Source organism: Aythya ferina (genome assembly GCF_964211825.1).
Source record: "Aythya ferina genome assembly, chromosome: 5".
Taxonomy (NCBI): Eukaryota; Metazoa; Chordata; class Aves; order Anseriformes; family Anatidae; genus Aythya; species Aythya ferina.
In genome coordinates, this window is record NC_140301.1 from 1,540,791 (window position 1) to 1,563,790 (window position 23,000).

The 23,000-nt window shown below is 34.0% G+C and overlaps 1 protein-coding gene across 4 annotated transcripts in view; it reads right to left on the bottom strand.

Annotated features, from left to right (window-relative positions):
- Positions 1 to 23,000, bottom strand: part of USP47 (ubiquitin specific peptidase 47) — a 51,755-nt gene that overhangs the window by 14,011 nt on the left and 14,744 nt on the right. For all 4 annotated transcript variants that reach the window (XR_014693216.1, XM_084519776.1, XM_084519775.1 and 1 more), the window contains 17 exons: positions 21,869 to 22,072; positions 20,922 to 21,035; positions 19,660 to 19,798; positions 17,284 to 17,380; positions 16,398 to 16,543; positions 15,485 to 15,564; positions 14,518 to 14,667; positions 10,443 to 10,538; positions 10,195 to 10,347; positions 9,333 to 9,500; positions 6,981 to 7,112; positions 5,755 to 5,831; positions 5,421 to 5,476; positions 2,860 to 2,972; positions 1,817 to 1,921; positions 598 to 805; positions 59 to 174 (listed from right to left, as the gene is read on the bottom strand). Coding sequence is in view for 3 of the 4 variants with exons in the window: in XM_084519776.1 (XP_084375902.1) it covers positions 59 to 174; positions 598 to 805; positions 1,817 to 1,921; positions 2,860 to 2,972; positions 5,421 to 5,476; positions 5,755 to 5,831; positions 6,981 to 7,112; positions 9,333 to 9,500; positions 10,195 to 10,347; positions 10,443 to 10,538; positions 14,518 to 14,667; positions 15,485 to 15,564; positions 16,398 to 16,543; positions 17,284 to 17,380; positions 19,660 to 19,798; positions 20,922 to 21,035; positions 21,869 to 22,072 (2,154 nt within the window). In the remaining variant the exon portion in view is untranslated. The remainder of the gene's footprint in view (positions 1 to 58; positions 175 to 597; positions 806 to 1,816; positions 1,922 to 2,859; positions 2,973 to 5,420; positions 5,477 to 5,754; positions 5,832 to 6,980; positions 7,113 to 9,332; positions 9,501 to 10,194; positions 10,348 to 10,442; positions 10,539 to 14,517; positions 14,668 to 15,484; positions 15,565 to 16,397; positions 16,544 to 17,283; positions 17,381 to 19,659; positions 19,799 to 20,921; positions 21,036 to 21,868; positions 22,073 to 23,000) is intronic.

Genomic DNA, 23,000 nt, shown 5'->3' on the forward strand with positions numbered 1-23,000 from the left:
TTTTCAATCAGAATGATTTAAAACTCTGCAATAAGATTCCCAAACAATTGTAAATTACCTTTGAAATTAGCTGTTTAAATTCTGAAACGGTTTGATTCAAATATGCTCGTACACTTATTGGAGGAGCAACAGATTCAGCCTTTAGGTCGACTACATGAACCTTTACCATGACCTCTGTAGGGAAGAGAAGAAAAACAAACCTACAGATATATGAAGAAAATTCACAAGGCAAAGGAAACACATATAGTTGCCTGATATACTGGCTAAGGGGTTTCATTAAATACATACAAATAGTAAAGAATTTAAAAAGGTGTCCAATTTCAGAAGTTTAATTATCAGATTAACTTTAATGCCAGAAGCAAAAGTGTTCCAAAGTTTGACACATTTTAGTTTACTTTAGACCAACTTCAGTAAGAAGCACGATAGCAACACAGCACAGCATGTGCTTTGAGTACTGTACTAAATTTTATGAAATCAAAGTTTTTCATCTCTCACATATCATAATGAAGTCCTACATTACACAAGCTTTATTTTCACGCCACCATGCGATATATAATTTTTTGCCTATTTTTGTCTATATATAATTACATGACTTACCACCAGGTTTATAGCACTGGAAAATTTGGTCAGGTCTTCTTGTTTCCAACAGTAAGTCAAACATGTATGTTGATTTGACACCTCCAAGTAATAAACCCATTGGTGTATCCTCTTCTCCTTCGTACGATCGTTCCAAGTAGTCATGGAACTCATCATATTTGACAAGACGACAGCAATCTAAAGGGACAGCCTCTTCTAAATCCATTAGCTAAACAAACAAACAAAAAATAATGGCTTACTTGTGAACTTAGTTTTTCCTCAGTATGTGCACATCCAAGAATCCATGAATCACAGAATTGTCTAGGTTGGAAGAGACCTCAAGATCAAGTCCAACCTCTGAGCTAACACTAACCAGCCCTCCACTAAACCATATCACTAAGCTCTACATCTAAATGTCTTTGAAAGACCTCCAGGGATGGTGACTCAACCACTCCCCTGGGCAGCCCATTCCAATGCCTCACAATCCTTTCAGTAAAGAAGTTCTTCCTAATATCGAACCTAAAACACCCCTGGTGCAACTTCAGCCCGTTCCCCCTCATCCTGTCACCAAGTTCAACTGTGTTTAAAACACAACATGTACATATACAGTATGTTACATACACGTGACTTTAATTATATACACAGAAACTTGAATGAAAATCCAAAGAGGGAAATGTAAAAACAGGCTCCAGAAATACATTGAGAAGTATCAGTTATACCAAAGAGCATCTCAGAGGGCTGATGAAGTCATGTGCACTGATTATCTTCCACTCAAAATCCTTGCCTGCACTCTGAGTCAAAGATGCATAAGGCAAAAACTAAAGAGTACAGGTAGGTAAGCAAAAATACATGCCTTCAACTTTCACCTCCTTGCGGAAGGCAAAAATTAAGTGACACTTTGGTGCTAACTGGTGCTATTGTATTAGCTATGGTGGAAGCTTCTTGAAATTTCTCTTATTACAAATCTAATGCAAAATTCTTAGGACAATACAAATGAACAGAATTCTCTCAACTCACTGAAGCTACAGAGAGTCTACCAGCAGCTCTTAATGTAATTTTACAATAAGGGTCATATTGTCTAACTCAAGTCAGTAATTCCAACCCCTCTTCAAAAAGTGAAGACAAACCCAAACCCACAAACACCGCCACAGCATTAAAAATTCAAAGACCGAAGATACAACAGCAGAAAATGTGTGTGAAAATATTACATCTCACAATTTTAATATTTTGTTATGCATACCTTGTAAGCTATTTCCACAGCTTCCTTCAGTGTCCTGTCCTTATGAACCTCTAATTTGTTCTCCATCATTATTTGTTTTGTAGGATGCATACAGAACAATTTAATCTACGAAACAAAATACAGAAATTAGCTTTCAGCTGTAGGAGAGTTTCCTTTCATCTAGTTATACAACTGCAGATAGGAAACACGAAAGGTGCAGTAGGTAGCACTAATGTGCATGTGTGTATATATATATATATATATATATATATATATAAAAGCATATACACATATATTTTTGGCTACATGTGTAGATATATAAATACATTTAATGTATATTAAATATATATATGGATATACATATATTTAATATATATTATAATATCTACAGAAGTCTAACGTTTTGCAATCTGGGATATGATGTCAATGATCAGAATACCTTTAAACTGCAGACAGCATACAAATTAAAATACTCCCTCCAAAACAAAATGCACACAGGGACAATGAGTGTTAAATTCCGTTTTTACGTAACACACTAAGTTATTTTACAGATGTAGAAAACCTAACAGTCAATTGATTCTTAGGAAAACTAGCTGACAGATATGCTTATATGTCTTAAGTGTCTTCTTCTGTTCTTATCTAATCTGTGGTCAAAAACATCTTTTCCCTCTTTCTGCCAAAGAAGTAGTTTAAGTCAGTTTATGAAAAAGTTCATAACACAAAGGGTCACAATATGAAAAGATCTAAGTATGAAACGCTTTACATAAAGCACTACATTTGGGAATTTTGATTTACTTATTTTTTTTTGAAATTAAGTGATCCCAGGCCAGAGGTTGTTTTTTTTTTTTTTTTTTTTTTTTTAAACACATGGGAAATAACTCAAAAATCTCTAATTACTTCTAGCAGGTTCCTCTACTCTGTAGAAGATTCCAGTAGGTGTACATTTCATTTTAATACACATATATTTAACACAAAAAAGTCCTTGCACTGTAGTAAGAATTTATAATTTTAGTAGAAACAATACATAGAAACATATTGTTACTTTATTCAGCGGAAATTCTAACCTTGCAAGTGTTGCGCTCAATTTCCCGTTGCCTCTTTTCTTGTTCTTCCAATTCTCTCTCTTTCTGTACTAATTGTTTAATGTGGTCTGGATACTCATGTGCCTCAAGAAACTCTGTCAGGAATAAAAAAAGGAAAAATTTCCACTGTAGGGTAACATCTTAGGAATTATGGACACATTAATTAACCGTATTGGTTTCTTCCTTCTTCACCTAAACTTCCCACTCAACCATGTCCTGTTCCCTTTTTAATGATTTAAATGGAACTGAAGTCAACCCTTTCCCTTGGGGATTATAAATCAGCTATAGCAGAAAATGCTATTAGCACAAGAAAGTTAATATTCCAGTATCAGTAAGGTAAGTTTTACTGTTGTAAAGAAATAGTCTAATAATCATGACTGCTCACAAGACTGCTTTTATAATAAAAGTCTGTTGTAGAAAGTGAAAGAGCTTAAAACCAAAATATTATCTGTATTGTGATAAAATACAGCAGTTAATACAGCTCAGTGTACTTCATGATAATTTGTTACATGAAAGAACATGCAATACTTCAAACTGAAAAAGAACAGTTGTCTCACAATACTGGTTCTATGCTTATCACAAGCAACTTAGCAAACAAGTTTTCAAAATTAAAAAAGGTTTTGGCATATACAAGAAATCTGAAATAATGAATTTAGTTTTTTCGTTTGCTTGTTAGGCAATTATCAGTCTCAAAATATATGGGAAAATCTATTTCCAAAGACAGCTCTTGACTTAAAGATTTTCTTTACTGGCATTAAAATAAGTTTTATTTATTTTTAATCTTTACACAACTTGAAGTCACTCTTGTTCAGAATAAATATTGTTTCAATCATTGAAACACTGAAACAATTTTATTATTTTTCTTAATACTTACTATTTTATTAGTTGATATAAAGCTTTAACAGTATCCTCCTTGTACTAAATCCACTTCAAACCTATAGAGAGTATCTACTTCAGATACTGCTACTTTAAATATATTTTTAGAAGTCATCAAAATTGAGTTTAGGGGATACTTAGCTTTTTTTCCCTTCATACTTCCTCAAAGAAAATACCATGGTTCAACTTTATGGAGAAAACAGTGAAAGAGAAATATTTCTAACAACATGTCTCAAAGTACTCTGTCTTATGAAATAGATTTCTGCAAAAAATAGACGTTGTTTGTGTTTATTATGATGCTGGCATGAAATGACATATTTACTCAAAGAGATTTAAAAATATACTGATATAGAAGCAGTTACAGCTCTTGTTAGTTTTATTTTTTCAATAGATTCAGCTTAAGCTTTGATTTTTAGTTTGTATTAAAAAAAAGTCATTAAAACTAATTTAATTATCCTTGCACTTCTAAATTTTTTCCTTATATTCACTAGTAGTCACCCTCAGCATCATGGTTCAATTCAAAATTTTATTAAAAAATGAATGGAAACATAACCATTCATGTCCGCTTTAAAATATTTACAGCAGCAAGATAAGATAAACAAAATGCTATTTTCAAGGATATTTTTTACTCCCTCCTCTACTGGACATAAAATTTTGCATATATGTGTATATATATATATACACACACATATATATATGTGCACGAGTAGATCATGTGATCAATTCATCAAATGCTGGAATTCAACCTCAGCTCAAAACCAAAAGCTCTATTATACCAAGCTTTCACTTCCAACTGCAACATTTAGGTATGCTCAGATTTTAAATGAGAAACATGGATTTTTTTTAAGGAAAAACATTTTTTAAAAACATCCACGAAAGACAAACAAATTCTGAAAAATTATGGTTATTAGTAGTATAAGCAACCTAGCCCTACAAAATTAATCTAACCCTATTAAATTCATTATCTTGAAATTAGGCCTCCAAAGAGATATTCCAGTTTTGAAACCAAATAGAGTTCTCTTTTTCTGTTGGGACATACTTGAAAAAATAAACAGCCTGCCCACTATCCCACTATTATATGGGGTTAGTCATCCTCTAAAACTTGGTGTACTAAATTAGGGCATAAAAATAAGTGGCATAATTAAAAAAATTAAATAAGTGGCACAAAAAACATGAAATCCCAAATCTGTTTTTCACTGTGTAGTTTATAGTATCTTCCCTTACCTCCTAACAAACAAAAAATAAGGTCTGGTTATAAAATGTTAACCTGCCATTATTACATTCTCATTTAAAATTTTAAAATTTAAGAAGTTCTCATTATTGACTCATTTTAAAGTCAGTATTTTTATTTTATTATTAAGCAGGCACTAGTACAGCATTACAGTTGTAGTTTGTGTCACCCAGCATGTTTGTCTTTCAAATCCACAATATATAAAATACTAAAAAAAATTAGAAAGTTTAGTTTGTGGTGGCCTCCTAATGATCACAAGGGCTTGCTATTAAAAGAGTAATTAAAAGCTGTAATAGAAGGCTCCCTATATGAAAACTACTTTAACTTACCCTAAAAATACCAATACCACCATCCTCAAAAAAATTAGGGAGACACTATGTTAGTGTCTATTCCTGAAGTAGGATCTTATTAGTTAAGAACTGCAAAGCATACTTACTTGCATTTCTTGCTGGATCCTTCAGTCTATATATTAGCATGTACGCATTTGTGGAGCTGGTAAAGAAAAAAAAAGTTACCTGAATTTATCAGATAGAAGGACAACATTCATTTCAAAAGCCGGTTTGGTCCCCCTGCCCACCCTGTAAAGAACTATGCTGTATGTATCTTAGTAACATGCTAAGCAAAAATGATTTTCAAAAACACTATATTATTTTAATCATCTTTTATTCTATCCATTTTTGTTTTTTAGCTAACATGTTAAGCACATGCATGTTGGTCAATCATTCGATTATGCTAAACACCAGAAAAGAATTCAATATTGCAGTACTAACCTGGCAAAAGCACTGGAATAATAGCCTCTGCTTCCAGAAGATCCACCATATGTTTTCTTAATATCTTCCTGAGTTATCTAACAGAAAATCAGATTATTATTATTAGAGAGACTAGCAATAATCAATATGCATTTATTCTCATTAGAAAAAATGTCATTACTTATCAATAAAATATTAATCATTTTTTTTAAAAAAGGTATTTCAGATCTGTTTATTTGCTGAGTGAAAAAAAAATCCAATTCAAAGTGACCTGCCTCTTTATTTTACTATGAATTTAACAGATCTACAAATACACTTCTCTAAGCAAGGAAGTATTTTTAGCATATATAGGAAAGCCCAATTTTAAATCCAGCAGTGTGTGTGTGAATAAAGGCTTCTTTATAAATCATCCCTCCCTCAGTATCAACATCTTATGGCACGTCATGAGAATTCACCATAAGGCCTGGTATGTTGGAGCCTATTTCTTACAAAGTTTCTCTTACAATAGAGGGAGAACTACACTTAAATTGTCATGGAAAGAATATCCTATGTTACACTTACAGAAAAAACAAGGCAACACAAGGAAACTGAATAAACAGGAGAACAATCAAAGGTTGAAGACCAACTAACTGTTCCCCTTTTATATGGGGAATATTCCCCTTATAGGGTCTCAACTGAACCAGGTAGACTCAGCTGTAATACCATCCAGACACCTCTTATTACGTTCTGGTTTTACTGCATGATTTCTGACTGAAATAGATCATGGCTCAGACAAAAGGACTAAAATTAAATCTGACTTGCAACTACAGACCACACAGAAGGGGCTTCACTGAAAACTGGTGTCACAGTGTAATTCACAACTAGTAAATGACATTGGCATGCTGATATACATTGCTACCTGCAAGTGGGAACTGTTCTTTGACTTACACCACAATGCTAAAATTCGGGGTGGAGGTTGTTAGGAAGAGAACTGAAAAGCCCCCAACCTCAAAAAGATAGAGGCTAAAATCTGTAACCAGCACTGACAGTGGATGGAAGCAGAACTGAAAGGGCAGGGAGAGAAAATTAAAGAAAGTAATTCTACCTAATACCTACCCTTCACTACAATGTACAAAAAAAAACAACACAGAAAATTTACAAATCATTTAAGATAATGAAACAACTGTTAAACACAAGTGAAAAATCATATGAAAAATACAAGCTCATTGGTTCATTTATGTTACTTAAGATAACAAAATTGTTTCTACCTTGCTAACATGCTGATCATTAAAACTGTACCATTGGTCATCACTAAATGATTTTATACAGGCATAGTAATGGCCACCAGCAGCACTTCCAGAATGAACCATAACAGAAAAGAGCTCATACAGTAGAGAATTCTGAGGAGAAAAGAAAAAGTTATGATAAAATATATTAAGAAAAGGTAACCAAATGATTTTACTAAAACAATTACATGAACCCAAGTATATAAATAGTTGTATATTAAAAAACAAATCTGTGTAACAGAAATACATTACTGCAATACAAACTTAAAATTTGAGCTACAATATGCTAAATACTATACAGGAGTATATAATAGAAATGAAGAGAAATTTCCCCTTTGTACTGCGGAGAGAGACAAGAAAGACCAAGTAACTTAAGTCATGGATGCACGTTTTTCTTCCTGAGATACATTCCTTTTTTTCAAGAACCAGCTTAATGCATTAGTGTTATTTCTTTTCTGAACAAGCTCTGACTGTGAAGATATACAAGAACAGAAACATACCAATTTATTTCATTTCCATACCCAGGAGGAAATAGCAAAATAACACAACAGGATATGAACTTGCATTAAGCATTACTGAAAATAATCCTCAGGCTAAAAAACAAACCCTGAAAATGCATACTACATATGTTTAAAAAAAATCAGTAACACCAAAGAGCAACCACCAAAACAATTACCAGTGCCTTAAAAAAAAAAAAAAAAAAAAAGGCTATTCCTAAACCATAGAACAGTAAGTTTTACAGCAAGTACTCAGTTGAAGGATGAACATTTTCATTAGGATGGCAAGCAGACTCAGAACTATATTGGTTCATTCCAACTATACATGCATCTACTATGTTTTTGTAATTCTTAGAATTTGTTACTTCTTTACCATACTGCTATGTACTGCTTTTTGCCCCTTAACATATAATGCAAAACAGTAACAGCTTTCAGTATTCACTCTTCATTAACTTCCCTCACAACACCCTGAACATGCTAAGAACCGTTTTCATCAATGAAAAGATAGGTATTAAAAGACATACCACATTGCTGTGTACACATTAAAAAACGCTGAACAATACTGACTCACATAGGTGTTACAAGAAATAAGTATTTTTAGATTACATAGAAGAAATACTTTAAATTATACTGCATCCATTAAGATACCTTAACCCAAAAAGTTGGCAAGGTAACTGTTAAGCCTGTTTTGTCTTGACAAGCAGCTAAACTTACTGTAGTTGGCCAAAGCTACTGTCAGAAGTAGGCCTTGACATTTGCATCAGATACATTACAATACTCTGTCCTTGTTCTAATCAAGCGACTATCAAGTAATTTTTTTTCAGCTAGTGGACAGTAGTCAGAACACTCAAAAAACCCTCTCAAATAGTTTAAGGTAAACGTAAAGACGAACAGACGTACAGTTTAAAATCCAAGTCTTTCAGTATCAATGAAAATTAACAGTCATGGCCAATCAGCTTTCTAACAAATCAGAATAAAAATTATTGGCCAAATTTCCAATGTGTTCACTGAATGAGGGTACCTGAGGTATCCATTGCATACATTAACATAAAACTTAAGATTCAAAGAATTTTCTACTGGCAAGAAAACTCAATTAAGTTTCTCTAAGACCTTCAGCAACTATGTCCCACAAAAATATGACTGCTAGCCTAGGCTGACTGGCAGCCTGATTTCTTTATATTAACTCCGGATGAGATTGTTTAACAGTTCCCTGGCCTCATCTGTATCATTTTGCAATCAGTTGCATGCTTTCCTTTGCCATTGTGTCAATTTTTGAAATTTGAATAAAAATGCAGGCTTCTCTTTTGTTAAGTAACAATTATTTATATTTATAATTATTTATATTTGTGGTGGACTGACTCCTTTCAGCAACTAAGCAACCACTCAATCACTCTCTCCTCTCCCTGAGTGGAATGTTGGAATTAACCAGAAGAGCAGAAGTGAGAAAACTTGTCAGTGGAGATGAAGGAAGTTTAGTAAGCAAAGGAAAAGAAGTGATGCAAAGGCATTCACTCACCGTCATGCGATAATCAGATCACCAGCTTTAACTTACTGAAGATGACATTACATGGCATGGGATACAGCTCAGCATATTTTTCTCATCAGTTTGGGTTACCTGTCCCAGCTATGTGACCCTCCCAGCTTCTTGCCCACCTCTAGCCATATCATAGCAGGGGCAGAGCAAGAAAGCAAGTCTTGTCACTGCACAAGCACTATTCAACAAGAGCTAAAATACTGGTGTTTTCAGTTTTAGTAACAATTCCAAAATTTGGCATCATACAGGCTGCTGTGAAGTTAATTCCATACCAACCAGACCCAGAACATTTTTTAAACATACCTTTTCACTGCCAACTTTAGATATTCTTTCTGCTGCACTGTTGCTTTCAAGGCAGATTCCTTCATCGACTCCATCATCATTAGAAAAATCATTGCTCATCTGATCACTGTGACAACTGCCTTCATTTTCTGCTCCACTATCAGTGCAACTTTCAGTCTGAGGAGATTTCTTAAAAAAAGACAAACACTACTGTTATACAACATTTAAAGTTGCATGGAACAAGAAATGAAAATATTTGCAAAATGGCAAGCTTATATCAGATACTAGCCTATTCCATTTACGAAGTTCATTCAAATACTCGTAGGTCTAATAAGTCCTATTAAAACATACCCCGTTGATCAGAACTGATTTGACCAGAAGTATTTTCATCCACAGTAAAAAGATGTCTTCCATTTTAACTCACTGGACAGGGTCAAGGTATTACAGTAAAAATGACTAGTGTTTTATTAATTATTAATGTTTTATGGACTAACTTCAGCATTTGAAGTTACAAAATATTTTCATTATCACTTGTAAGCAAGACAGATTTAAACACAAATTTAAGTATGCTGCACGCTGGATTTGCAGGATGTGGAAAAGCCTAGCAACTTGTGCTTTTAAGTTTCTCGTGAAGATAAGAAATCAGAAACAACTTCTTTATGGGAAGCATGGAAATCCTGTATCAATTAGAGAACATGCCTCCTTTTCAAAAAGGAAGGAAAATCCAGATATATATTGAAATTTCAAATTAAAACACTATCATAGCTAAAAGAAATTTTATGAAGATGAATGTTTAAATAGCTTTATTAGACTGACAGTTTGATTTCCTTAATAAGGAGCTTCAAGAAAGTCAAAGACTTTTCTCCAAAACTAAAAACTTTACCTCATCTTCGACATCGATGAAAATACTCATGTCTAACTCCTCTGGAAACGTCATACGATCATTGAGTTTAATTCTGTGCATAGTGGTATAATCAAAGTCAAATCTCTTCAGCTGTAATGTCAACAGATATGGAAAATGCAAGAACCGCAGGCCCTAAACAAAGTAAAGACAATTATTATGTTACCACCACTGTCAGGATCAGTATCTAGCAAAAATAGTTTTCCACAAACGATCTGGAAAGTGCTTACCTTCCTTGCATCACATTTCTTCTTACACCTCTCACAAAAATACTGATTGGGGCCATCAAGAATCTCAGGCTGAATGAAAGCATGCAGTGCTTCTTCCTAATAAGAAAAAGATGTTACCTGATTTTTTAAAGAATGTTTACGGTGCAGGTATAAATCAGAACGTATGTACGGTGATACAAACAAAAATTATTTCAGTCACTGAAAACTACAAAACTTGAATGACAGATTTTGATAGTTCCTTTAGACCCCTCAAAAACTGAATGAAGTATCATTACACGACATTATATTAGTGGTTTCACTGCTTACCACATATAGTAAGCTGTACTTTAAAAAACGTTATTAAAGCTCTTGAGAACTTCATTATTTTGGAGCTGTATAAATATCCGTATGTTTTTCGATCATTTTATGAGAAACATAATATTCCTCAGGTTTTCTGACTTATATCTCTTCCAATTTTCTCCTAAGTAATCTTTACACCAAAGTTAGTTTTTATTAGGACATTTCTTAATACAATTCCTATTCTAATACATTTCACAATCTTCTATTCTTATTACTGATAGTTTTCTCAACAAAATCAGTGATAAAACTTTTATGCTGTGCTGCCCCCCAAACTGTAAGACTCTACTTTTAGAGTAACTATTACCTTCAAGAGGTAATTGCCAGGTAGTCTCAGAGCTACTGAATATTTCTAACATTCTTAACATACACACTTCAAACCATACCATAGGGGATGAATCATTAGATAAGTATGTTTTCATTTAATCTTTCAGTTTAATCCTTTTTGTAGGTCACAGAATCAAGAGAACACAGGTTGGAAGGAACTTCTAGACTATCTCTAGTTCTTAATATTTGAACACTTAGCATAGTAAGATGCCATAGCAAACAGTTCAAACTAATTATCGTGAGGCATCGATAGGCACTTAAGATATAGTTTTCTCCATAAAGAGGCATTCAAATATAGCCAGTAGTTCCACAGATATCTTACTGCAAGCATTTGTTTAAATGTGAACAGGTGGAGTAGAATCTTTATGAAATGCTACACAATGAATGAATAACCATTAGGTAAAACTTACTGGAAAAAACTATGAACAAATTTCCATCTCAGATTTTCAGAGTTCATCTAGTTTTTCCATGTCCAAAGAATAAACACAATTAAAAATATAAGACCTTGTTACCAACCTAAGTTAGATTTCTAAGACATATTTCCTTTTTTTAAGTCACCTATTTTCAAATTACCCTTAATAGTTTGGCAATGACACTACACTGAAAGCAAGTTCATGCAGTTGTCATCATAATTCTACTTAAATCCACTCTTACACCCTCAGTAAAAAAGCTAACAAAAGATGATGAACACTCAAAACACTTAAAACAAATGTATTTGCCACACCTCCAGACTACTGGAATTAGCACTAGTTGTCTGGTGTTATAAAGCATTTCTGCTTCTTTCTAGCATAAATTTCAGCATGCCAGCTAATTTCTCAGTGCAACCACTCCTCTCAGCTGTTATCTGTCAATACTTTTATGACTTAGAGTAAAAGAAAAAAAAATTGAGCTTCTGTCTAATACTGTTAAATTCAGGCATACCAGTATCAACAAAATCCATGTGAATTGCTGCTCCTGTTTACCCACATCTAATTAGAAGCTATATATTATGTCTGTATCTCTGCTGACCTCCAGGAGACCACCTAAGGTTTTTTAAAGCATGCCCTCTAACTCTGCAGTTACTGAAAAAAATTATTAAATCTTGAGATACATACTGACAAGATCTCAGTGCCTGAACAAGGTTATAGCTAAGCAGTTCTATTATATGACACGAACTTGGGAAATAAAGAATCAAAAAATCAAAATGCAAACCTTAAGAACGTACTGAGTATTTTTATAGTTTCTTCATATTAGGAAATAAAACATAACATTATCCTTCCAAGAAGTTCTTCAGTGCTGCCATTTAAGAAGTAATACATGTATATTTATAGATAAATGCGACATCTCAGGTATCTACATTTTTTGGTAGTACACAATGTCGAACAGTGGGATAATACACTTTACGTGGCATTCTACGGATTAACCTTAAAGTTCATACATCGATTCTCTCTTATAAGAAAGTAATGGAAAATCACTTACCTCTAACTAGAGTTCTTTGAAGGTAGTATCCTCCTTAGATCCCCTATCTTGGGTTGTGTCGCCTGCTGCAAGTTCCCTCAGGAGCTGACTAGCAAGGTCTAAAAAGTTTTATATTCCCTTCTATAAGCCCTATTAGCGCATGTGTGAAGTTTTTGATCTCTCACAAATACCCTTTTACCTACACCTACTAAATCACCATCTACGGATCAATGGAGGATACTACCTTCAGAGAATTCCATTTAGAAACAGGCGATCTTTCCCTTCTCCAAAAGCAAGTATCCTCCATATCTCCCCACTGCTGAAGACTAAAAACTAAAAATTACATCTGCTATAAATAAGACAAATGCAGGGGGGAGAATCAACTGAATATAATCAGAGTAGGAATTTTAAAAAAAAAAAAAGCTCAAAAATTGAAGCATCAGTACAAATTGAAACCATGTAACTCAGTAACAAGTCTTAGAAGTATTTTCGTCACTGTAGAGTAAACCCAGTAATTGCTGATTTACAGGAGAATTGTCAAATGCTACCAAAAAGTAATCTGTATTTTAAATTCTTGATTGTTCAAGCTTCCGTCATTTTCACAAATATACAAAGAACTTTTTTTTTTTTTACAGCATTCTGCTATATACTTCTTCCTTCTCTAGTGAAGAAAATTTCAAGCTGAGACATGTACAATGTATTGTTAAATGCAGAATGCAATTATAAAGTAAGGATTTCATTATTTTCTTGAATAGATCAGAAAAAACTCCACTGAATAAAAATTACAATAAAAACCTCGTTTTGGGAAATATTTGTAGAAACATGTTAAAATATGAAAAGGGAAGCAATCTATACAAAAGGTCACAATCACTGGAATTACAGCTCAAAACACGGTTTTGAATAGCTGGATATTTCTGGGTATGAAAAAAAATTACTGCAGTCCTAAAAAAAATTCAAAAGATTTCACTAACATGAATTCTTTTGTGAGATAGATGTCCTTCATATCTTTACTGCTACTCAAGATTAGTATTTAAAGCACTAAGTATCTTGAACCTACATTGCAGTTTAACCTAATTCTGATAGTTTTTTTTTAACAGTATTCTGTTAAGAACTACACACTTGTGCTTAAAAAATGCTAACATGCTAAAAACAAAAGGCAAAAATAATTTGTCTATAATAAATAACCTTGGTAAGCCAATTATGCAACAAGTGATTGTTTAAAACAACCTTTACCCAAAGGCTTCAATTCATTCTAACTCTTTCTCACAACTCCACCAATATTACAGATATTTTGAACCACAACAGTGGAATTTCAGTTTGTAATGAAATTCCTTTTCAGGGGCTAGGAAAAAATAAAAAGCTTTCTCAGATTTACTAATATATATGCTTGCCAACATCAGTAATGTTGGAGCAAAAGTGATCAAGAATATCAATATACAATAGGATTTTTTTTTTCATTATTTAATTTCTTGCTAAAAACATATGGTATTTCAGATGTGAACCTTAAAAAGCACAGCAACAACACTGCAAGTTAACTAAAAAATTCTAAGTCAATCTTCTCTTCCTCCACTAAGATTTTCAACAATGCTATTAAAATTTAGCAGCTTTCTCAATAAAGAGAACAACCCAAAGAAAACTTAGTGATTTCAAAAATATCTCAGGTCAATGATGAAAATTTTATCAGGAAGAAAATAATTGATTACTGAAGCCCTAAGGCAATAAAGTTGCATTTCCCCTCCCCTTATACATGCACCAGTAGGACTCATTGAAGGGTAAAAGAAAAAACAAAACAAAAAATAAACCAAAAAGCCAAAAAAAATCTTCTAGAACTTGCTAGCTGGTTCACTGCACAAAGACGAACACCCCAAGATGGAGTATCTAGGATGATACTTACCATGTAAAAAATTATACCACTGTCGCATTATGTATTCTATGTGTGTATGGATGCACTATTAGTCAGCATAATAGTACACACCACGCTAGCAAATGCCTGGTTGGAGCCATACGGGCGGATGACCAAAGGAATATCCAAGTAAGTGTCGATTCTCCATCCTTCATAGCCACATTCTAGACACCTTACATAGTCTTTCAGTTTGCCTTGATACAGCTGATTTATAAGATCGGCCTGAAACAGACAAATATTTAACAGTGCTTTAAACAAGTGTAAAATAGTGTTTCTTTAGCTTTACAAGATTTTTTAAAAATTATTATTTTAAGTCTTAACTGCATAACTATGAAGTTAGAATTGTCACTTCCTAGCAGGAAGCATCTCTTGATCCTCTCCCCTATTCCCCTACCCCACCACTGCAGAACACACGCGTAAAAACAGCTTCTCAAAGCACTTTACATTAAGCTTCAAGGTATCCTTTATGGACACATCTTAAGAATGACTAGAAAACTATCAAAATTAAGTCTGTTTTTTAAAAAAGAATGCCTGATCGTGCAGACATTTTTAACACTGATATTACACTCTTTCCCTGCATCTCTGGAGGGAGGTGGAGAAAGATAGAGATATTTGCCAATCTACAAATATGGAAGCTGGCTGTATGACAACTTAGCTACTCATCAGAATGTAGAATGTGTTATGAATATACTGTCTTCTGTGTTAGAAGAGAGGGCTTGAGCTGCAAGAGCCCACAATATAGCTAAAAAATACTGATAGCAAGGAAGTTATCACAAAAGGAGTTACATAAGCACTTTCAGTGCTTCAGATAAAGAATATCCAGAGTTCAGAATATTCCACTTTTAATTGGAGATGAAAATAGAATTAACATGCAAAAATATGTTTTAGTAGCACAGATACCATACAAACAAGAAAATTAGTAACTGCTGTAGACCACCAATAATCTTGTACTTAGAATTTAGAGTTCACATTTTTCACAATCATCCTTAAAAAAAAAAAAAACACACCGCTGAATGAGTGAAAGTTTTGATACAATTACCTGTTCTGTTTGCTTCCATTTCTGCTCCAAAGCATCAAACATGACTCTACAAAGCTCCTGTACATCATGTTGCTGCCATGCTGTTAGAAATTGAGTTTTATTTTAAAACAAGAGAAGTTATTTACCCAATACTAACTGTAGTCTCAGAATGCTTCCTAAAGCTATCAATTTGTTTTCAAGCCTCTTCCAAGGTGTTTACAACATTAATCACTATTGGGACAGCATTCAATTCTACAAGCAGTTAGCTTTCAAATTAAATTAGAAAAAAAAAAAAAGACAACCAAGTTGCTCAGTGTGTATAAACAAGAATTCTGTATATAACAATAAATAAGTATACAGAAGTGCTAACATGCACCATTCGAAATTATAAAATAAACTGGTTCTGACTTATTTCATGGTGATTCTCCAGAATCCAATAATGTGTTTTCCCCTCACTCCCCATTAAGTGTAAGAACACCGGTTGTGTAATTACTCCATGGAAAATTAACAGGTTATGGAGAAAAATTATATTATGTGCAAAAGAGTTTGATTTTATGGAATTTTCAATATAATTTTCTACTTCACTGGAATGCATTCATTTGACACTCATGATTCAAAACAGATGCAAGTTTCTCCTGAAGAGATTTTTTTTTTTTTTTTTTTTTTAAGAAACAGTTAACATTTATAACTGCAATGACAGGTTAATTACAAAACTAAGGTATTTTACTTTAATGACCTAAACCTCTCAGATATTTATTTTAAAAAACAAAACAAATCACAACCAAACAACAACTTAGGCCATTTTGCTTCCATCCGAAGTGGATTCTAATAATCATTTTTAATTATTTAGGTATTTTTCCCCATCAGCAGCAGTTTAGGCCCCTAAGAGGGGACTACTGAAGTAAATCACACAAGCTTAATAGCTGCATATTACCCTCACTGCTGTCCCATCCAAAACTCCGTGTAACATCTGTTGTTTCAATTGCTCTTTTTTTGCTGGTCTGCAGTAAAACAAACAGCCTTTGAAGCTGGTATGGGATACTTGTCACAGGATCCTCTTCAGATTCTTCAAATTCCCATCTATTCGCAACATTAGATATTTAACAATTAACAACGACTTGAAAATATTACTGAAAAAGACATTTAAATCAGCACTTATTGCATTTCAAGAGGTCTGCCAGATTAGATGTCAACTGAAGCTCTGTTACTGGGAGCAAGTCAAAAATTCTCCTTAAACAAAATTGCTTTCCATTTCTTCAGTGAATGACAATGCTATTCTTTAAAAGTACAAACATAAAACAAACAAGTAAAATACTTCTGAAGCCATTCACTGCCCAAATACAGACATGAACTCCAATTAGTATCACACTCCTTTTGAAGTTTGATCTTTCCAGGATGTGGAAAAAAAAAATATATATATATATGTTGTGGCATAGTCTAGCTTTAAAAAGCTAGTCTATGCCACAACAATAGACTAGCTTTAAAAAGCTAGTCTATGCCACAACAATAATATTCTAGTATTTCAGCAAAATCTGAAGATGTTAAACAGGTAACATGTACTAGCCTACCCAGTTTGGTATCAAGTATTAAAAGAAATCTTCCTCCTTTCCCCTTAGGATAACTTCTCTACTCACTTTTCTGCATCCTTGCATGTTATCCAAACTATTCTATCCACTTTGGAATCAAGGTTTTCTATTAACATTCAGATACATTTCAATATGCAAAAGAGAAGGCATTTAAAAGGTTTTTCTACCACAATGTGTCAGGACAGATAGTACATACTGTGACATTAGGAATGTATTTTGATCATGTATACTCACTTATATAATGCATTTCTAAACTCAGGAGTCATGAAAAGCGTTTGTAAAAGGCTGTTCAAGTAGCAAGTCATTGCTTGATTTACTAGACCCACATAGCCTATAAATACAAAAAGAATGATATGGAAATAATGTAAAAAGATGCCACATCGCATAAAATATGTTGACAATAAGACAACTGTGATCATGTTTACTCAAGAACTACATCCAGCTGTTGTCATTTGTACTACATAAATTGAGGCAATTTACAATTGCTTACTTCAGTAAGCATTAAAAAAACAGTTTTTAACACAGATGTTTTCTCTGAATTACACAGAGCTACTTTAATCATCACGAATCACATTTCACAGCAATAAACAATATTTAACGTTGACTTCTCCACCAATGGAGACACAGATAACACTAAATAGTTTTAATAGGTAAAGTATTTTTATGAACAAATTCTAGACTTCTGTAAAATTTTGTAAAGTAGCTTACTTACTGCCTAGCTATCAACTACAAAATATCCTAGTTATAATGTAGTTACAATTTGTATCAGTATTGGTTTGTATTAAAGCCTGAGAGCTATAAACCGAACATCTTAAGTGCCAATGCACATACATCTCTCTAAATCTTCCACAGTAACTAGAAAAGCTACTAAAAATTAGTGGGTTTTGTTAGCTGAAAAGGGAGATATCTGTATTAACCTTACTGTCATTTTAAGATTTTCTCCGAAGTATATAACATTAATAACAGCTGATAAGCAAGCAACATATACTGAAGCACCATGTAATAAAGCAAATACACTTATTCATACACTGAAGCTGTATTAAATACATCTCAGTTTCATATTAGTAATGAAGAGGCAGCTACTCCATGCCAAACAGGCAATTTTTCTGAAGAGGCTAACTTTGGAAGTGTGTATTTTATTTATTACTCTGTACACAACTAATCTTCTTAGTTTTGTCACACGCAAAAAGTTATGCGGCAGATAAACATTCCTATCTCAAAAAAATCTCAAGCAAGAATGAACTGGTGTAATATGTCAGCTTTGTATCTGCTCAAAAAAGCTTAGAACCAGGAATTAGTCTTATTACTGAGCTACAACTTTATGGACACATAATAGCACATATAAAAATAAAAAGCAAATGCTAATGCATGTTGCAGGACTTGGATTAACAGCTCAGCAAATGGATTAAGAACACCTGCCTTGAACAGGGGTGTTGGACCAGGTGACCTCCAGAGGTCCCTTCCAACCTCACTATTCTAGTGCTTCTCCGAAAAAAAAATACGAGCTGAGTGTTTGTAGAGAAGATGGGTAAGAACATGAAGTAAGACTCTAGAACAGATTCTTAGGCTGCCCAGGGAAGTGGTGGAGTCACCATCCCTGGAAGTCTTCAAAAGACGTTTAGATGTAGAGCTTAGGGATATGGTTTAGTGGGGACTGCTAGCGTTAGGTCAGAGGTTGGACTCGATGATCTTGAGGTCTCTCCCAACCTAGAAATTCTGTGATTCTGTAATAGTATGAAATTTGACAGGGATACTCCCAAATATTTCATGCCTGTGATGTTACAAGAATTTAGTATCTGTCAATCTTCATACACAACTGGGGAGTGCATATCTTGATAGCAAAACAGAGCTATGACCATGAAAAATATGAGATTCCAGGCAGCTTCTTTTACTCTTCCCTTCTGGCAACCACTTCAACTGTGCAACATTTCCTTTCAGCCAACAGAGAGGGAAGGGCTGCAACACACAGACTGTGGGAGGTGGCAGCAGCTGCTGGCTGGCTGGGCAGAAGCTGCCTTGTCCTCCCCTCTCTGTACAGCAAAGAGGGATCTGCCCTGGCACTGAGCTGCGTTCCCCCTTCCAGAGGGAGTCTCTGCTCACTGGTGAGGTGCCAGGCAGTGGACAGAATCTCTTGGCAATCACAGTGTAAGCAGGGAAACCAGAACTGAGGGGCTGCAGGAGAAAGACAATAGCTAACATCTGGATTGCAAAGATTTGGGAACAGCCCCTCTTACAAAATGGCATCAAGTACTCATTGAGCTGCAACTGAAAACACAGCTTGGGATGAATACTTTTTGGTAATACAGTCACAACTTCTCAGCCAGGGACACAGCAGTGGATTAATATGGAAATTGAGGGTCCCTGACAGTTTGAATTGCACTGATTGCACTGTCAATAGATATGGATGAGATAGAGCTCTTCTTCTTCCATAGTGCAAGGATGTCATAGAAAATGTGATGGAAAATACATCAGCAGCATGGTGGTTCCTCCTCCTGCCCTCCCCTCCCAATAAATTGGGATTTCTTTTGAGAATTCTGAAGATGCTGCTATTTCAAAGTATACTAAAATAGTAACAAATTAGTAATGCCTTTACAAGAGAGAACATTATACCTGTCTCTGATTTGCTCAGGACTGAAGAATATGAGTAGCTTTGACTGACATAATCACTGGTACAGCCAACAGAGCCTTCTCTTGGAAGTGGGCCTATAAATCTGTCTTGCACACTGTCATCTGTTGTACCTGATTCCTCCTAAAACAGAAATGCAATTATTTTATGCAAAAATTATATATATATATATATTTTTTTTTTTTACTGAAGTACCTAGAAAATTTCTCTCACAGCTAAGAAATCAGCTTAAAATACCATACTTTTTTTCACTTTTAACACAGCAGATTTACAGTTGTTTGGGTAATAAATATTCAATTCTGCCCTCCAAATTCCCAGCTCCTTCAGAAAGCATTATTTATGCTAGTGGAAGGAAATACCCTTTACAATTCTGTATAATCAAATAAAGTATTCTAATACATACAACAAGCAAGCTTGCAATTTATCATCTCTTATGTCTCAAGTTTAGAGTGCTAAAATGCAAAATACAATTCTCGTTCCTTTTTTTGGTATGAAAACTACAATTCAGTATTCCTTCAAAATCATCCTCAAATTCTGACCTTGGGTTTCATTTCTTTTCCAGATAATGAAGTCCATAAAAGGCTAAGTAGGCCTTATGCTGACATCAGAGCTGAGTAATAAACATCCATATATCACTGGTCTACCTGATCCCCAATTTAAATAAACTCTACCTATGTTTATCTTTTACTACATCACATATTTGAGGAACAGCAATCTTACAATATTTTGTTACAGCAGACAATTGCTTGCAGAAACACTGATCTTTTTTTTTATTATTATTTTTAAATAAGGTAAAATTGGGAGCAGATAATTCTACTGTTGATACAGCGCTATCTTTTCTGAAAATTCCATGAGTGGCCTAACATTGCTTTCAAACAATCACAGGAAAAGGAACAAGTATAATTAAACCTATATTATTAAAACTTATCTCTAAACACGTCGGATTAATTATATAATCTTACAAAATTATCCATAGCAAAGCATTACATACATGTAAATACTCAACAAGTATGAATAAAAAGTAAAAATAAGTCATTATTAGTGGAATTGGTCTTAATTCAGGATAAACCTAGAAGCATTACATAGCAGTCTAAAAGCCCGTTGAGGTTCCTGAGGTAGTAGCTTATATGAAACATATAGCCCAATTTAGTTTCATTTTCTGACATTATGAGAAGAGCAATACACATAGCATACATCTATCCTCCGAGCACTATAGCTTACGTAGCTGAGCAAAGATTTTACCTACCGATCTTATATGAGGTTGCTCACCATCTTTGTCTGTCAAATGTAGAAAATTTTTCTTCCCTGGCTCAAAACCAGCATCAAGAATAGTTTTGTCACTGTTCTGATCTATTGGAGTCTGTTAAAAAAATAAAGCGCTTTATTTTTTTAAACAGATTTATATGCAATTAACAGATTCTGTCCAAGTATATTGCTTGAAGTAGCTTCTGGCACACTAAGACAAGATGAAACAAAACATACTCATTAACACTGGAAGAACTTGGGGGCAGTTTAAAAGACAGTTTAAATTAAGTACTATAGTACAGTTTAATACTCAGAAGATGGACAATCTACTCAGGAGCCAAGACATTGGTCTGCAAAATTCCTGCAGAACAGTAAATCCTACAAAGCCTACGTGCACTTTTGTTAAAAAAAAAAAAAAAAAAAAAAAAAAAAAAAAAAAGTTCAGCAAGCACAAGCATGTCTTGAAATAAGCTATTTCTTGAAAAAAAATCTTGTAAAGTTTTCTAAATGCATCTCTGAGAATCATATTAACCAAAAACAACACTGATTTACAATAAAGCAAAGAAATAATGTTAGTCTTTTTTCGGTACAGTACATTCAGACAGGTATAAGAAACATGGAAAGTTTCTCAAATACGACCAAAGGAAACTGACAAAGGGGGTTAATTATCACATGAACTATTACTGAAAATACATACTGAAAATGAAAACTAGCACAAATGAAAAAGCACATTTTGACATTAAAATGTGGATGTAGAACAGTGACATTCAGCCAAATCAAAATAGCAGTGTCAGCCTGCTCTGGTGCACATACTAGAAGTTTTTATTAGGATTAATGAAAAAAATTAACTATGAAATATGCACTAGGCAATATGGCTGACATTTTTTCTGTAATGTGAAGCCTCAAATGTTTGTTATTAACAGGAAATGAAAAGCACTTTTGCCATACCGTATCAGTTACATTATCTCCATTTCCCCACACTAAATCAAAGGTCCCATTCACATAGCCCACTTTTGAAGCCACATCTTCAAACAGCTTTTTAAGCAGAGTGGAAGCTGGAAGGTTCAAAGTAACACGTTCATTCACTGTCTTTGAATTTGTGGTATCTTGTATTATACACAGCACTCTGGGCTCCTCAGCAGCACTTTCTACCTACAATGACAGCAGACAACAATTCAGTCAGTAAAGCTAACAACAATTTGTATCTTAAATAAAAAAAATAATGAAAACAAGATTTCACTAATTAAATGCATTATATTTTATGACCTAAGGATCCTAAAAGAGGACCTAGGTCTCTTATGTCTGCTTTCATAAGTAAAGAACCATCAAGTTTTGGAAAACATGTCAAAATATGCTTCATTTTCATAGAACAAGAAGGAATCTGGATGAGTGGATCAACATGTGGTGAAATAAACTGCTCAAGTTCAACACACAACTTTAGCCTTTAAGCACACAGAAGATTCTTGAATCAGGAAGAGAATTTCAAATCATCACTTCAAGCTGGTTTAGCTCTGACATGGTCCTAAATGCTGTTGAGATAGAAATACACCTCTTGTTATTTCTCAAAATGCAAACCGCAGCTTCCAAGATTATTTGGAAGCTTGGAGACATCCATTAAAACAAAAAGTCTCTTCATCAAGCCACTATCAATTTTCTTTTACCACATCCGCTGCTGGGTGAGTCGCAGAAGTTCTTCTGCTTAAACACAGTAAGAAAATTAACATTGAGCAATGGCAACCATGTAGTTCTCAAAGCACAACAAAGTAAAGAAAGCTAAAACAGCAACTTCAATATATCTGAAATCAGAAAAGTAACAATCTTGAGTGAAGAATGCAATGGAATAGAGGTAAAATTTTATAGAGCCAGATAAGCCAGGAAAATGGCATTTTCATCACTGAAAAAAAAACAGGAAGCCAAAGATCTAGTGAAATACAATCAATTATCTCAGTTATCGAAAGGACTTGCGCTTCTAAAACAAAGAATAACTAATATTTAAGTACAGGTCACACAAGAAAGCACGAGGTCAGTAAAAGGAAGAATTAGTCCGCAAGGAGTCAGCCTTTTCAACTTGTGACACAGG